The sequence below is a fragment of the Lepisosteus oculatus genome, chromosome 10 (assembly GCF_040954835.1).
Source record: "Lepisosteus oculatus isolate fLepOcu1 chromosome 10, fLepOcu1.hap2, whole genome shotgun sequence".
Classification (NCBI taxonomy): Eukaryota; Metazoa; Chordata; class Actinopteri; order Semionotiformes; family Lepisosteidae; genus Lepisosteus; species Lepisosteus oculatus.
Window position 1 is genome coordinate 1408818 of NC_090705.1, and position 15623 is coordinate 1424440.

A 15623-nucleotide genomic window follows, 5' to 3' on the forward strand; every position below is an offset into this window, starting at 1 on the left:
TCAGGCAGCACAGAGACAGGGGTTGCTTGTGATGGTGCCCTGCCTTTCTGTGCCAAGATGAGAGGTGCTGAGAGCTGTAAAAATCTTCGAGAGACCCGTACTCTGAGACTCTGCAACTCTCCTTCCGCTTTTCCACGACTACTGAAAGTGAACCTTTCCTTTTTTACGAAATGACAAAAATAACTTTCAGGGAGTGTGTCTCTTTAATGGCGCATACAGTGATCTGTTTCTGTTGACTCGTGCCAACTGGAACTTGCAGGAAAGCCACAGCTATGGAGCTAGGAGATCTGGGAAGGGCCTTCTGATGTGGCTTTGGCCTTGGTGTAAAGATGCTTAGGCTCAGGAAAGTGTAGCAACGTGAATGCTGCTGTTTGTAAGAGGTCGTGCCACATGCCGGGGCTGCAGTTTAAACTTGCTGATGGGTCTTCTCATGACCTCCTCTCGCCTGTAACCTCTTCTGTGTCCTCAGTGACCCTAACACCCCTGACACAAACCGGCAATGCGCTGGAACTTGGCTTCCTCGATCGATTCATTCCTGTTTGAGAACAGGATGTGTTCCATCCGTATGGACAGAAGTGAGACTTGGGATATGTCAGTCATGTAGGCTGAAAAGGGACATTTGTTATAGCTTTGCAGCTTATGCGATTAACAGTACATTTTACAGCCCTGTAAGAAAAAAGTAACATTACCCGTGCAGCTTTTCACAGAATAAGAAAGTGGAATGTCAGAAGATGATTTTGTGACCATAAAGTCATAAATTTTGTAGTGACATTTAATGTTTTAAAGTTTGAACTACAGGCCGGGCACTTCTTTAGAAACCAAGACGTAGCCCTTTGTCATCACAAATGAAAATAGCTGTGGCACACAGCACAGCACTTCGGGATGTTTAAATGGCCACGGGGTTATGTTTTAGATTGTACGAACAGAATGGGCTTTCATTGTTGCGAGTGTTTTCTTTTTAAGCTGCTCCCTGCGTCTTTTTGTAAACTATTGTGCTCCTGTGTTTGCTTACAGCAGCGAGGGTTTGATTTATCGCCCTCTGTGGCGTGAGAGAGCCAGAGGCTTGCCAGTGAAAATATATCCCCCCACAGAAAATAAACAATAGCCCGCCCCTGACGATAACGATACGTATCGGAGCACCCCCGCGCCCCCCCCCCCCCCCCGGCCCGAGCCAGCCTGGGCCAGCCTGGGCGGGCTCTTTCCCAGGAGCTCATTCACCTCCCCTTGCCGGTGCCGAGTGGAACAGGAAGCGTCTGGCAGCAGCGCCAGAGATCCCTGCAGCCCCGCGCACTTTCCCTCGGAGCTCCGCGGGGATGCTGCTAGTCTGCTCCCGAGCGCCCGCCGCCTCGCCGCACGTGCTGTAGGAGAACGTCGAGCCGCCCCGGCGCTGCGCCCCTGCCCTGCCCGAGGCCGAGCCATGTCCTGGGGCTGTGGATTAAAGTATCTCTTCACTCTGCCCCCGGCTCTCCAGACAGGGGTGGTCTGCACGCTCCACGACAAGGAGGACCTCAGCCGGCTCGAGATGGTCCAGAGGCTGGCCAAGGACGGCTGCCGTCTCCTCCAGGTGCCGAACAGCAGAGCGCCGGACAGGCCCTGCGAGGTGAGTGCCTTCCACCTCTCCCCTGCTCCCTCCATCTCTCGCGTCGCCTTTCTTGTCTGCTGACGGAGATGGCGGGGTTTCACAGCCTAGGCTCCATGCTACACTGCACGCTTTGGCTTTGATATAAAATGCTCTTTTTCTTTGAAAACAGTAGAACAGGAGGTGTGAGCAGGAGGCTAGGTGTGCTGTAAAGATGGGTGAGGCGAGCTTAAACTGGCGCTCCCTCGAGGGTGATGGGGAAGGAACTGTGTGAAGCTGTTCTTCAGTACGGTTCCCCAGGGACAGCGCCAGCTACTGTCGTTTCTCTTTCACACCTGACTGGCATCTTCTGGGATGCGGCAGGCTCTCAGTGGGCTGGCATGTTGTTCAGAAGGGAGCTATTTTGGGTGCTTGAAGCCCTGTAGCGCAGACTGTGAACCGGTCTTCAGAGCTGTGGCAGGTGAAGTTGATTTTTAGTAAAGTTAACCCTGAGCTCAATTTTTCTACTGATAATATTGTGCATCTCTAGAGCTGTAAATGTCACAGGACATAATCATTGGGGAAATTTTCTTTTTCACACGAAACATCAGTGTACTTGGTGCAAGAGTGGAAGAAAACTTCCCCTTCCTCGTCCACAGTGAAACACAAACCTGAGGGCACTTGGGATAAGGAAGTCTGTTGTTCCCTGGGAGCAGGAGGATCTTCTTTACGCAGAGGGTTTTGGGAGTGTGGATCAAGCGACATGGCCATGTCGCAGAAGCCGTTATCCTGCCTTCTTTCATGAAACTGTCCCACTGTCATCCAAATGGGCTGGATGGCCTCACGATTGACTGTTCTTCTACTCTTCTGTTGTAAATGGGAGCTGTACAGGATCAGGCTGTGAATGTGCTTGTTTTTGGAAGATGATTTTGTACAAATTGAAGAACGTGAAGAGTATGGAAGTTTGTGTGTTTTTTTTTTTTATCTAGAGCTGAGAAAAGACGTTTATTTTACCCAATGCTTCTACTTTCAGTTCACTGGTTTGAAAGTGTTGTACAGTGTAGGTCAGAAGAACTTTGCTTTTGTCTCTTTTTTTTTTTGGCATAGTAGTCAATTTCTGTTTTCCTATTTGGGAAATTGCTCTTGGCCGTGCGTGTCTTGTGCTGTACATTTGTGATGGCGTGTCTGGGCATGGCGCTGCCCAGTCTTTCCCTGCTTACACATCTCTGACTCCACTCAGCCCTTCCTGCCTGTGGGGATTCGGGGGTCACTGGTTTACCCCCTCACCCAGAGCCTGATCTCAACACAAGGGGCCTTTCCTCTTCTCTCGTCACAAATCCTCCTGCCAGTTCCTTCTGTACAGGACAGAGATGCAGAAGAGCTGCACACACAACCTGTGCACACCAATCCAGTCTGAACTCACACACACACACACACACAACCTGTACCCACCAATCCAGTCTGAACCCCCCCCCCCCACGCACACACACACACACACAACCTGTACACACCAATCCAGTCTGAACCCCCCCCCACACACACACACACAACCTGTACACACCAATCCAGTCTGAAACCCACACACACACACGCACAGACACACACAACCTGTACACACCGGTTGTGTCTGAAACACACACACAAAGCCTGTACACACTGGTATCCGATGGTGCCACTTTTCTGTTTTATTTATATTCTTATTTTCTCTACAGAACTGTAAGTAAAATGTCAAGATTTTTTATTTCCACTGTAGACATTCCCCGTTCATGTATTGCTAAGTCCTTTAGAGCTGATTTTGTCATTCTGCTCCTTTCTCTCAATGTACGTAAGATAATAATACACGTATTGGTATGTAAGAAGGCCCTGGCAGACTGCTCCTGTCTCTGTGCTTGTCTCTGGCCAGTCTTGTGACTGCCAGGAAGCGGTTGACTGTGCCTTTCCAGTTACACTCTCAGCAAAGAGGAAGCGAACACCGTACACACCCTAGCGCTCTGATTTCCATGGTGACTGTTTCCTCTGCATCCAGACCTACAGCGTTTCGCTTCCTCGGTGGTTTAGAGTTAAGACTGTTGCAGTTTTTGGTGGGAAGGTTTGGTTTGTTATTTCATTCCGAGACAAAAGATTTTATCTTTTCATTTTATGTGGAGATCCAGTACAGTGAAGTAATGGCCATAAATGGAATCCCCTGCCTGGCTGAGAAAGCTACGGGGGCGAGGCGACACAGACGGACAGTTTGGTGTTTGGTGCCCAAAGCTGGAGCTTTTTCTTACTTTTATTTCGTGCCAAGCATCGCGTTGTCAGTCTGATATGCCAGTCCTCTGTGGAATGTTCCGTCTTCCAGGTGGAAACTACAGGGAAGTACATTTTAAAGCCGAGATCAGGAGGCACATGTTTACGCGCAGGGTTGTGGGGGTCTGGAACAAGTTGTCCCGTCATGCTGAAGCCAATACCCTGGCTTCTTTCAAGAAACGGCAGGATGAGATTCTTGGCCACACCGGCCAAATGGCTTCCTTCCGTTTGCGACTGTTCTTATGCTCCAAAGTCATATGACAACAGGAGCTGAAGCCCGCCCATTCTTCACAAAATCTTCCAGACATGAGAGTCTGGGCCCTGAAGATGTCCACCATTCTGCCACCACAGGTCTTTCAGAAGCACATTCTGGATGCACTTCAGCGCAGTGACGTGAGCAGCACTTCCAGGAGCTCCTGGTCACCCCTAGGGCTCACAGAAGGAGCCCTGACTGTTCTTTCAGTGCACTCCTGCTGTGATCTGATCGATTAAAAAACAAGCAGTGGTTCTTGATGGGAAGGCACAACGCCGCACAGAGGTTTTGTTTTAGTGTTAAAGGTGAGATCTTAGTTGTCTTGAAGGACAGCTCCCCCTCCAGGCAGCAGGGAAGGGAGAGCTCTGGGCTCTGAGCCTGCGATCTGAGAAGACACCCTTTCACATGAAAGTAAAAGAGAGTTTATCTTTCTGATTACAATGCCGATTAGACAGCTGGATTGGATGGGTCTGATGCGTGAGACCTTTCACGGTTGGTCTGATGAATCCGTTATGGTGGAAAATGAAAGCAAGGCTTTTACTGAAAGAAGGGGGGGGGTGTACTTTTCTGCTGAGCTGTAAAGAGAAAAGCAAAGCAGTTTGTTTCCATGATGCACCTGGCCGGAGAAAGCACGCTGTTACTGAAAATAGTGCGTCATGTCATGTCATGTCGCTGAAGAGCCGACTGCACACAGTGGAACTGGAGCCTGTCCTGCGCAGGGCCGTGTCTGTGGGGCTCACTGCCCAGGGCCAGTACAGACTCCCCGACTGTTCTTGAAAAGGGCATGAGAGAGATTGAGAAATATCAACAATTTTAATCCATAATTTAGATTTACCTTGTTTTACCAGGTCAGTTTGCTGTACTTTTTGGTCAATTGTTTGTGTGTGTTATTGCGCAGGGCTTTATGTTTCTTGAGGTACGCTGAAAAATGAATCACATTGATTGTCGAATAGTCTAAAGCAATTTTACACAATTTGCATTGAATTGTTTTTGCTATTTTGTAGCTATGGTCAATTTTATTGAGGTGTTTGCTTGAGATGATTGACGTTCGTGAAATGTGCTATTGTTCTAGCTACAGTACATCATTTTTGTCCTTGATTTTATTTAGTCTTCAGTGAAATGGCTGGTGTGGCACTCGGACATTTTTAAATGTTCCAAGGAGAAGTGCCTCATATTAAGGAGCAGTAAGAATGGAATGAGCAGATCATTAATTGTTTATACCGTATGCCTTCAGAGCCGTTCCCTGCCTTTCCTCGGGGATAAAAGGTTTTGCTGGTGTGTCCTAGCAAAGTGCTTTTGAGACACTTAACATTCGCTTCCAGTGCAACAGGGAATCAGCCACTTAATTGTCAGTTAATCCCGAGCTTTTAAACAAGATGGGGACTGTTTAATAGATGTTCACCTGTAAAATGAATGAAAGACATCTATTATTTGTGGTTATCTTTATAACTGAAAAGTGTATAACTTCAAAAACTATATAAACCATATGACTATACTTTATAACAAAAATCATTTTTTGTGGAAAGCGCAACATCCCTTGTTTTTTATTCTATAATTTTAACTATATATCCCATAACATGGTTTGCCTTTTAGCTAAGATCCCCACATTTATCATGCAAAATTAGCTTTGACCGTAATATCCCCACTTACTGTATCTCATTATTAAGGAAAATATTTCTTAGATGATTAGGTTACTAGCAGCAAACTAGCAAGATGGACTGAATAACCTTGTTTATGTGTATCAGTAGTACAGCAAATAGACATGATGCAGACATACATACTGGCATTATGTACCTGACCCAGGATATCCACTTATTTAATAAGTGAAGAATGTGTTTTTTAAACTAATCGTAGTACAGTTAGTGATGTGTGGGGAGTGTTCTGGCGCACCACGGCCGCATCATCCAGGTGGGGCTGCACACTGGTGGTGGTGGAGAGGAGTCCCCATTACCTGTAAAGCGCTTTGAGTGTAAGCAATTATTATTATTTTTATAACAGTTGTTGGGTCACTGTTCCAGTGCTCTGATTTAAAAGAAGAGACCCCAAGGCTTCCTCGAAACTCCGAGAGTGCGCAGTGTGCCCCATGCCAGCTTGGTGGCTCGGTGTGGCGAGGCGAAGGTGTTGAGGTCCCTGGTCCACCGGCCAGGGCCCAGCGCTGCGGAGCTCCTGCAGCTGAGCAGGAAGAAGCAAAGTAAGCAAAACCGCCCACTGCACCGTGCAAGTCACGAGCAGCTTCCTCTGGAGCACAGCAGGCTGAGGAATTAGCCTGTGCTCGGGAAGGACAAAAAAGGCTGATCTTTTTTTTTTCCTCTGTGAGATGCTTTTTGCAAAGGCTGTGTGTTTTTACACACAGTAGGAGTTTCTGTAGCTGCAAGCATAATGCTGTCTATCCAACAGCTGGATTTTCTCTTCCTTCTTCTAGAGTCGGAAACCTCTGGCTTTGGAACTGCTGGAAAAAAGGGACTGTCATCTGGCTAAAAATTTCTTTAAAATTATTGAAATATGGGGGATAGTACACAGTATTTTAAAAGATTACTTTCAGCACACCATGAGGCTGTTTTCAGATATTTCGACAGAAGGGTAGATTCCATTTAAAAACTTCATGCATGAAGCCATCTAGTTTTATATCAGGAATGCCATCCTGGTCTTTCAGGTAAAAGGCTGTGTATTTTGAGCAATGAGGGATCGTTGCAGGCTGTTCCTTCGGATGACGGCTGACATACTGCTTCCTTGCTGGAAGTCTGGTCCTGAGCTGGCTGCTGACAGCTGTTTACAGATGTGACATCTGCATCCTGTCAGTGGAGAGGCCTTGCAGATGCACAAAGAATTCCAAAGCCTCATGCCTGGCATATTTAAAGCACTCCTGCTTTACTGAGCAGGATAGTGAAAACGAACATTACTCAGCTTTTGTTTAAAGAAAACCTCAACAGAATGTTTCGTTTCCTCTTGACTGGGAGCTTTATGGAGAGAATTTATGAGGTTACATATTTCTGGGGATCGCTCCATATTTGGATCAAACAGTGCAACTGGGACATAGTGTTCCCAGTGCTGGACTTTAGTGGCCATAGATGGTAACACATCGGCAACATTCCTGAAAAAAGGATCTGTAAAGTGAATGTACAGAAGGTCATTTCTTTCTTCCTTTAAGTCAGAACGGACCTGTAGGGATTGGTACCTGACTGGTAAGGGTCAGAATCTGCATCTTCTGCCTCGGTGTGCTGTAGTCATTTCCTTTTCGGAATGCTGTTCCTTTGTCTATGGAATTTAACGTATGGAGCTGCGTGCTCCATGTGTCTTTTCATACGTTGAGATTTTGGCCTCAGTTTGATAAGGACACGGGAGAGGCTCTGGCCATCTCCTCCAGCCGTTGCCTGAAAGAAGAGGGGGTGTCTGCCTACCAGGGTGGCGGGGCTGCCTGTTCCACACTCACGTACCCCTCCGTGTAGAGAAGTGCCATCTCCTCTTCTCGGTTCTAAAAGCTCTTTCACATCTTATCAACAGGCGAAAGAACAAGGATGGACTTTTTGGCCATGGTGGCTGTGTAAGATGTTGAATGGGAGTGCGGGCAGGGTATGTGTTACTGTAATGTGGGAGATCCACAGGCTCGTCCTTCTGTGCAGGGGAATTCCACGCACCCAGAGCCACAGCTGTTCAGCTGAGACCTGAACGGCCTCAGCTCTGATCACATGGTCACACCCAACATCTGTTAGCTTCCTCAGGGTGTGCAGCAGGGTTTCCTGGGCTGGGTGTCTCATAGCTGAGACGCAGGTGAAACCCGTCAGAACAGAAAGTGGAATAGCTACAGTATTTCAGACCTGGCTTGACCGGCGCGCCTCCTGTCCTTCCTACCACAGACACCTCAGGCCGAGCTCAAAACGCACCAGGCTGGGACTGGGGGGATGATACTTGCTGACTGTGTGTTTCTGACTCACCTGTGTGCGCATTACACCCTGAGTCATGAGCTCATTGGCGCAGGCTATCAGCTAATATCCTGTAATTCTAGCAATCGTGCTCTTGCAGGTGTCTTTAGACCCAAAGAATGCACTGTCCCCGTTTTCAGTAGTTGGAGCAAAAAAAAATTGAATAGTCCTGTATTAAGCTACATAGTGTACGGGCATAATGATTACAGATGTGAGGGGGGCTGTTTATCCCACCTGCTGAAGTTCACTTTCACTTCAGTAGATAGTTGATCTGAGGTTCTTATCCAGCACTTTCTTGAATGAAGCTGGAATCTTATGAAGAAGGTCCTATGCAGTTAGATTTTATCTTGACTTCTGTGTTTCAAAAGATGCAGAACTTTGGACACGTGGAAGGATTCTCACACCTGTGTGCAATCAGGTGTGCCAAATAAAGCAGGATGGGACATGTCTGACTGTACTTTCCTTCTCCTGGGGAATTTAATGTTTCAGATCTAAGAAACCAGATTCAGGGTTTTGCTGAACCTACCCTTTACAACGATTCTTCTGCTGCTGGGATGATTTCTTCACTCTCCTTGTAAAGAAATTGATGATGACTTTCTCCAACAGAAATGTTCTGTCAATCAATCAAGTGATCGAGCTTCCCGAACAGTCTGAACATGTAGTAATAATGAGCAGTGCACTTCCTGAAGCAGAGCACCTGGCTGCATTTGGGGTGACTGATTCTCTTCTGACTGTTGTACAAAGTGATCTTTACAAACTGTGGTTGTTAGAACTCTAAAGCAACAAGCAATTAATCCCAGCGATGTTAGTCTGGTCTTGATTCTTAGTGTCTGGCTTGTTCCCTTGAGGCAGTTGCCCTTGACAAGTCCACTGTCTGTGATGTGACTCAGTATAAATATTTGCGTCTAGCATTCTGGCCAGATTCCTCGGAGCACTCTCCGAACAGGCTGATTACGTTTTTCCTGGATATCAGGGAGAACCTGGGCAGAGTACAAGAGCAGTACTGGTGTCTGTTAACAGGAGCTTTAGAAACGCTGTGAGTCAAGTTGCCCTGCTCTGTAGTTTCCCCAGTGCAGCCACTCCAAACGTGGTTGTCGTGCTTATAGGACTGAAACACTAATAAAATGGAGAAAGTCAGACAAATATAACCCTACGGTGACTACCTCACTGTCTCATTAGTTCCACAAATAGTTCAGCAATGAAAATGATTGTCCTACCCTGTCTCCTCATCTATGCAGGGCCAGGTGCTCAGATCCCTTATCCATTTCACACTGCCAACCAAAATACTAGGCCACACAATAGTCATGGTACAATGCACTGAACCTGTACTTTCTGCTGACTCTACCAGAGTTCCAAGGATTGAGATCTGGGAAGTTTTTTGGCTGGGAATTGGGGTGTAAATCTCTCTGGTGTCCCTCAAGACAATTGCGCAGAGCCTGCCATTGAGCAACACTATGGATTTGACTTTGAAAGGGTTCCTGCTGGCTGGGTCAATGACTAAGTGGCCACCTCCTCTGTAAACCGTAATGGAGATGCACACCTCCAAGGAGATTTAACAGCTGTACGGTACATTGACTTCGGGAGACGTATCTAATTGTTGAGATTGCACTGGAAAATAGTTAGAAAATGCCAAATAAATGTAAAAAGGGTAGATGAGCAGGAGTGGTGGTGCTTTGACCTATTGTTTACCTATTTGTTCAGTTAATGACTTTAAGTGTGTTACTTGAATAATGAACCAGGAGTGTTTTTGTTTTCATTCTTTTCTTTGCTGCATTACGGTGAGGTTTGAGTATTTGGCAGAACATTTCTGAGTTCTAGAGCCAGTCAGGGGTTAGAACACAAAGTAACAGGGATTTAATTTATATGGGTTTTCCCCTTTTGGGCAGTTTTCGAGGAACGAATTAAGCTTGTCAAAAGAAGAAGAGTGCCTAATTTTGTTAGGTAACAACTTTAAGTTGGATTTAGTAAAGCCATTCCTTGAAAGATACCACATAAGGAGTTAAAGGGAAAGTTACTCAGCTTAACTGTGGCGTGAAGTTCTGTCAGAAATCTATTATTGGAATCTGAGTCTTGTGCATGCTGTTTTACAGTGCTCTGGTGAAGGGAGATGTGTAGGGGCTCATTGACAAACAACTGGTCGAGGTAACATACCTCTGGGCTCTGTAGCCTGCAAGGTTACATGAGTTACTGGAGTACAAATTCCCAGGCTGAAGCCACAGCCTCCTGCCCGGCTGTGGACCAGGACTGGAGGAGAGAAATGAGGGTCAGGCTGAGCCAGAGTTGGTTTCGCTTGTCTTGATCAGATATTCAGTGCAAGTCCGACCCCAGCCTCAGGCTCAGAACAATGAAAATATACAGTAAAATGTCCTCTGGACGGCCTCGGGTAATCTGAGTGGTTACATACTTCTTCTCTTCACAGTATGAGTCCCTTTGTCAGAGAAGAGGATGATTAAATCAAAAGTAAATACACTTAAAGGTGCTTTATCTTTCAAAATGGACACAATTTCAACAAAGCATAGCAAGGAACTAGACATGAGCTTATTCCTCCAGCTGAGAAAAGTCAATAACCTCCTCTGGAGAATAAGTGGGAATGTGCAAGCTCATCAATGAGTTCTGCGAGCTCTTCTCATTCCTTTCTGTAGGCACTCCGGAGCGTTTCAGCGCCTTGCGCCTGGTCCCCGGTAATCCTCCTGTCTTTTCCAGCTACGTCGCACACTCTGATCTCCTCAGGAACGCGCCATTTCCACATGGACTGGCATCTTCCCGAGGGAATTACGAATGATCAAAGCGACAGCCGGAGTAGAGGAAGAGAAGTGGCCTTTGAAGAAAAATCTCGAGCTTTCCAAACATCGTAACCTCAGCTGCGTACTGTATTCCGCTTTGTGCATCTTCTCTGAGGCTCACATTCCCTCCATTTGAAATTCTTTCTGCCTCCATTAAGATGCTCACTTAATTAAGCATCAGACTTCAGCCTTGCCTCTTGGTTTCCTCACTGGAGTTCTGAAGTTTATCATAACTCTCTATTGACAGGAGCGCTCTTGTTTTTTTTAACAATTAATCATTAAATAGTACGAGGTGCATTTGATTGCAAATACGGGGAAAAGTGAGCATTAAGGCATTTCTGCTTCTTGGAAACTGACAGATGAGCCTGGAGTTCCTCATTGTGCAGAAAGAAATCGGGAGCTTAGTCAGATCTTCCCAGTGCTGTTATGTTTTCTGTGATTTCACAATCTGAAGAGATATCCTCTGGTTTTTCGTTGCAGGGGGTAAAGTTGGTAACTTGTTAGAAAACGTGTTCTGCCAGCCTCGACACAAATGTCTTTGTCATACAGCTCCAGCAGCGTGATGAATGATGTCAGCTGGTGCAGTTCTGTCCCTTATTTATTAAAAAGAGTTGTCTTGTTCCCTGAGGGAACAGAGAGGCAGAAGAGCCCGGGGACCGCCTCCTCTCCATTGTGTGACAAGGAACCGGGCACTTTGAGTTGGAGGAGAGAAAGAAAGATGTAAATTCGAAGAGATTTATCAGCATGGTTAGTGAGTTATGGTGTTCTCAAAGCATTAACAATTAGCAAACATTTCCGAACATTTAGAACAATAGCATAATATTATTTTACAGGCTCGCCCTGTCCTTCATGCTGTGACGGGCGATCACATACTGTACTGTACCTTTCTCCCCCATCCTACAGGAAGAGTAGAGCTGATTTGATTCTGGCAGGTGTGGTCATTCTGGGATATCTGTTACTTCAGGCTGGCAGTGGGAGCACAGCCTGTCGGTCTCCATGGCCAGCCTGTGGACGCTGAGCCTGTCCTCTCTGGGCCAGCCAGGTTACCGAGTCCTCCAGAAGGAAGTCACACTCCTGGGTGGTGTGATAGTCAAGCGTGCCGTGAGAACTGTGCATTATATTCGATAGCCCAGTAAAACTGTAACAGGCATAATAATATTTAATATTTATTAATTAACCATACTACTTTTAACCATACTATTTTTTGCACTGTTCCAAGAATTACCTTGCACTGTTTTTGTCCTGTTATATTTTGTCTGTTTGCGGAATTTTGCACAGTTTTGATTACTTGATTACATGTTATTTATGTTATGTTATTACATGTTACTGTTATTGCTATTGTGTTACTGTCTATTGTCTTATCTTCTGTCCTATTTATATACTGCACCTGAGTGACTAATGAGAAACACTTTTCATTATACTGTGCACCTGTGTAAGTTTAATGACAATAAAGTTGAATTGAATTGAATTATGACCTCAACTTTAGCACACCCAGCATACTCTGCTCTTATACAGAGCCCTTGTCCTGTGCCTGGGGGAGGTTAGGACCTGGAGCTTGAGCAGCAGACAGACAATTAGTAAAGAAAACAAGCAAATAAAGGCCTGGAGCTCACTAGCCAAAGCAAATGATTTTTTGCTGTCTCCCATCCCCCTCCGTCTGAGAAAGACCTGCTTTGAGTAAAGGAAGAGACGCTTCAGACTGGGTGAGCCGAAGTACAGCGGCAGTTTTCATATTCCCTCGTCAAAATAGCGTCGCCAACCCCAAATTAATAAGCCATCTGCAACCCGGAGAGATGAACGATGAATTATTTATTAATAGGATTAGCGTTTGCATTACAGCAGCGTCTCCCAGCACCTGAATGCGTTGGGACCAAATTAGAATAAAATTTCAGATGAAGTGACTTCAGAAGTGGTGGGTTTCTCTGTTGCAATGCAGCACAGCATCTTTACTGCGTTTTCTGTAGACCCGTTGGGTGGAGGAAGGAGTGCTGTTCTCATGACACCTGCTGGCTGCCAGTGCTTGGTCAGGCAGAGCACCTGTTCCCACCCGTCTCGCTCCAAAGAGCCTGGGTCTCGCTGTGCCCCCAAAATCCCAGCCCCACACTCCCTCCCCCTGCAGAACTGTGTGCAGACGTCTAGCAAAGGCATTTGTTTCAGGACATCTGGAAATCCTTGCGCAATTCTATCTTATTGTACTTTTATAAAACAGTTTACCCACTTCAGCCTTTTAGTTTTGTTCCAGCTTTGCCCCTGAATCAACACCGCCTGCGTCATCTGGAGTGTCAGTTCTCGGCAGCTCGTGACATAAATGATCTCAGGTTAAAAAAAAACACTTTCTGTAGAGATCTGGCGGAATTGAGTGTTTGGCCTTACGCACCACCAAAGTGTCCAGTATTTATCGTTTAAAGATAAATTGATGCTTCTTTTATGAGAAAATTGTAAAATAAGAAAGAAAATGCTTCGATTGGTTGTAGCTAATTGATCCAGGGGTCTCATCGCCGGGAAAAAAACAGAGAGTTGGTTTCAACAGTATGGCTGGGAAGCTTGTTCCACACTCCTACAACTCTTTGGGTAGAGAAGTGCCTTCTGTTCTCAGTTTAACAGGGACTTAATTAATGGATAATTTCCAGCCAAATCCGCTGGTTTCTGATTAGGTTTTCATGAAGACCCTCTTGCCAGGACATTTTTTTTGTAGAGATGGTTTGCTGCTCTTGTTGTATTAGAAACCCTTATATCCGCCTGTACTTAGTATTAAGTACGCAGACGTGGGGTATAAAATGTTTGAAGTATATTAATTCTCTTAAGGAAGTGAAGTTTACCTTCCTGTAGAATATACTGTAAATACAGCCTGAGTATCTCTGTTATAAAATTATATAATTTCTATAACATATAATTATATAATTATGTATATAGCTAAGAAATCGGTTGATGGCTTTGGAAATTAAAATCTTATACCCTGATAGTATTATTATTTGAGGTATTGTTTACCTGAATCAACTGCTTTAAAACATTCCTGATTTTGTAATGATTCTAATAGAGGCCATTGTATTATCACTTATGTGTTAGATTTCAGTTAGATCTCTGCTGTAAAAGGATCAGTAAATCATTCAATAGGCTCTGGAGGAAGGTGTGTGTGTGTGTGTCTGGGGGGGGCGCAGCTTTTGCTTTGTTCAGTCTTTGTATTTTTCAGATTCAAATTATTTTCGTTAAACAGCGGTTGTCTGAAAAAGAACAACAGTTTTGGAAAATGAAGGAATGTTGTTAAGTGACAGTAAAATCACAAGCTCTTTGTCCCCAAGGCTGGGTGACTGGCAGCGTATTGTTTAATGTTTTTGTCTTGGAGCCCCAGGCTGTTCAAGATTGATAACACATTCATAATGAAGTCCTTGCTGCCACACAACCCCAGTCTGTTCTTCTCAAGTCACTGGCTCCAGTAATGAACAGTTTGTTTGGCTGTACCTCCGAGATGGTATTCGTGAGCCAGCTCTGTGCGTTTAGTCAGGAGAGAGCCATCCAGGTGCGACACCCAGAGGAGGTGTGTGTATTAGGGATTTTGTGCGTTTCTGAACTGCACGGTTATTAAGCAGCGATAAGTTTTGCTTTGAATAACAAAGCTCAAAGCAGAACAAGCAAAAAAGGAGGAAAATTTCTCAGCACATGCAGCAGACGCAAAACGCGCTGTATGGAGAGCTATTCTGTTGTCGTCCTTATTTCCATATACGTGGCTGTGGTGCTTTGCAGCTTTGAAGTGATGCATTTCGAAATCGTGTGTTTTGCTTAATGGGGAATAGGAAAAAAAAGCACCCTCTCCTGGGTCTCCTTTCCCACCAGCGATCTCTCCCTCCCTCTCCTCAGCCGCCGAGCGAGGAGACAAGCCGCGTGTGCCTGAAGGAGAGAGGCCAGGATGTCCTGGTGCTTCAGAGGGCGTCGTCAGAGAGGCCGGCCCCCCTGGCATCAGCAGGGGGCGGGAGGGAGGAGGAGAAGGACAGGAGGTAAGCCTCTCTCTCTCTCTCCTGCACACACACACCCGCTGACTGCAGCGCTCGGCGCGCGCGGATGGAGTGTGTCAGCTCGCAGAGGGCTGGAGCAGAGGCCACTGCAGAGGCTGTCCTGTAGCCTGCAGCAGCTCAGGCAGCGGGCGGACACACTGGACATGGGCAGCGCCCGGCTCCGCGCGCTGGACCTGTGCCCCGACGGCGGGCTGGTGCCGGCCGCCCTGGTGGAAGAGGAAGAGGACGAGGAGGACGAGGAGGGGTCGGAGGACAGCAGCATCAGGGGGGCAGCCCGGCCCACCTTTGACGTGCCTTACTTCCGATACATCGACGAGGAGGGAGAGGAGGCGGAGGAGGAGGAGACAGAGGAGGAAGAGTGGAGCAGCAGCCGCTCCTTCTCCTCCGCCGAGGAAGACTCCACCGACTCCTCTGTTGTGTCCGACAGGTACGTGGTGGTGTCGGGCACCCCGGAGAAGATCCTGGAGCACCTTCTGAGTGACCTGCGGCTGGACGAGGGCCAGGGCACGCAGGGCAAGGAGACGGGTAAGACTGCGCCGCTGTGGTGCCCGTCCAGGGGAGCCCTCCGCAGCCTGCTGGCCGGGGTGGGCCCAGTGTCTAGTGGTTGTCATGGTGAAGCGATGCTAGGTGTTCTCCGCAGTATTCTGGCGTTCAGAGCGCTTTTTCTCTACCTTTAAATGCTGTCATATATCGGTGCACAAACGTGTGTGGAGACAGAAGAATGCTGCAGATTTAACGGCCGTCACTTTACTTTAACTTCCCAAGATCTCTGTGTCTGGAATCCCCCCGGAGCTGGCGGCCCTGGCAGAG

The 15623-nt window shown here is 46.7% G+C and overlaps 1 protein-coding gene across 2 annotated transcripts in view; it reads left to right on the plus strand.

The window, feature by feature from the left end:
- rapgef5a (Rap guanine nucleotide exchange factor (GEF) 5a) overlaps nt 1-15623 on the plus strand; it is a 73420-nt gene that overhangs the window by 26586 nt on the left and 31211 nt on the right. The window contains exons 9-11 of one of the 2 annotated variants that reach the window (XM_069194731.1): nt 1472-1600; nt 14659-14795; nt 15241-15338. In XM_069194731.1, the coding sequence (XP_069050832.1) occupies nt 1472-1600; nt 14659-14795; nt 15241-15338 (364 nt within the window). The remainder of the gene's footprint in view (nt 1-1471; nt 1601-14658; nt 14796-15240; nt 15339-15623) is intronic. The other variant, XM_069194732.1, reaches the window with a different exon arrangement.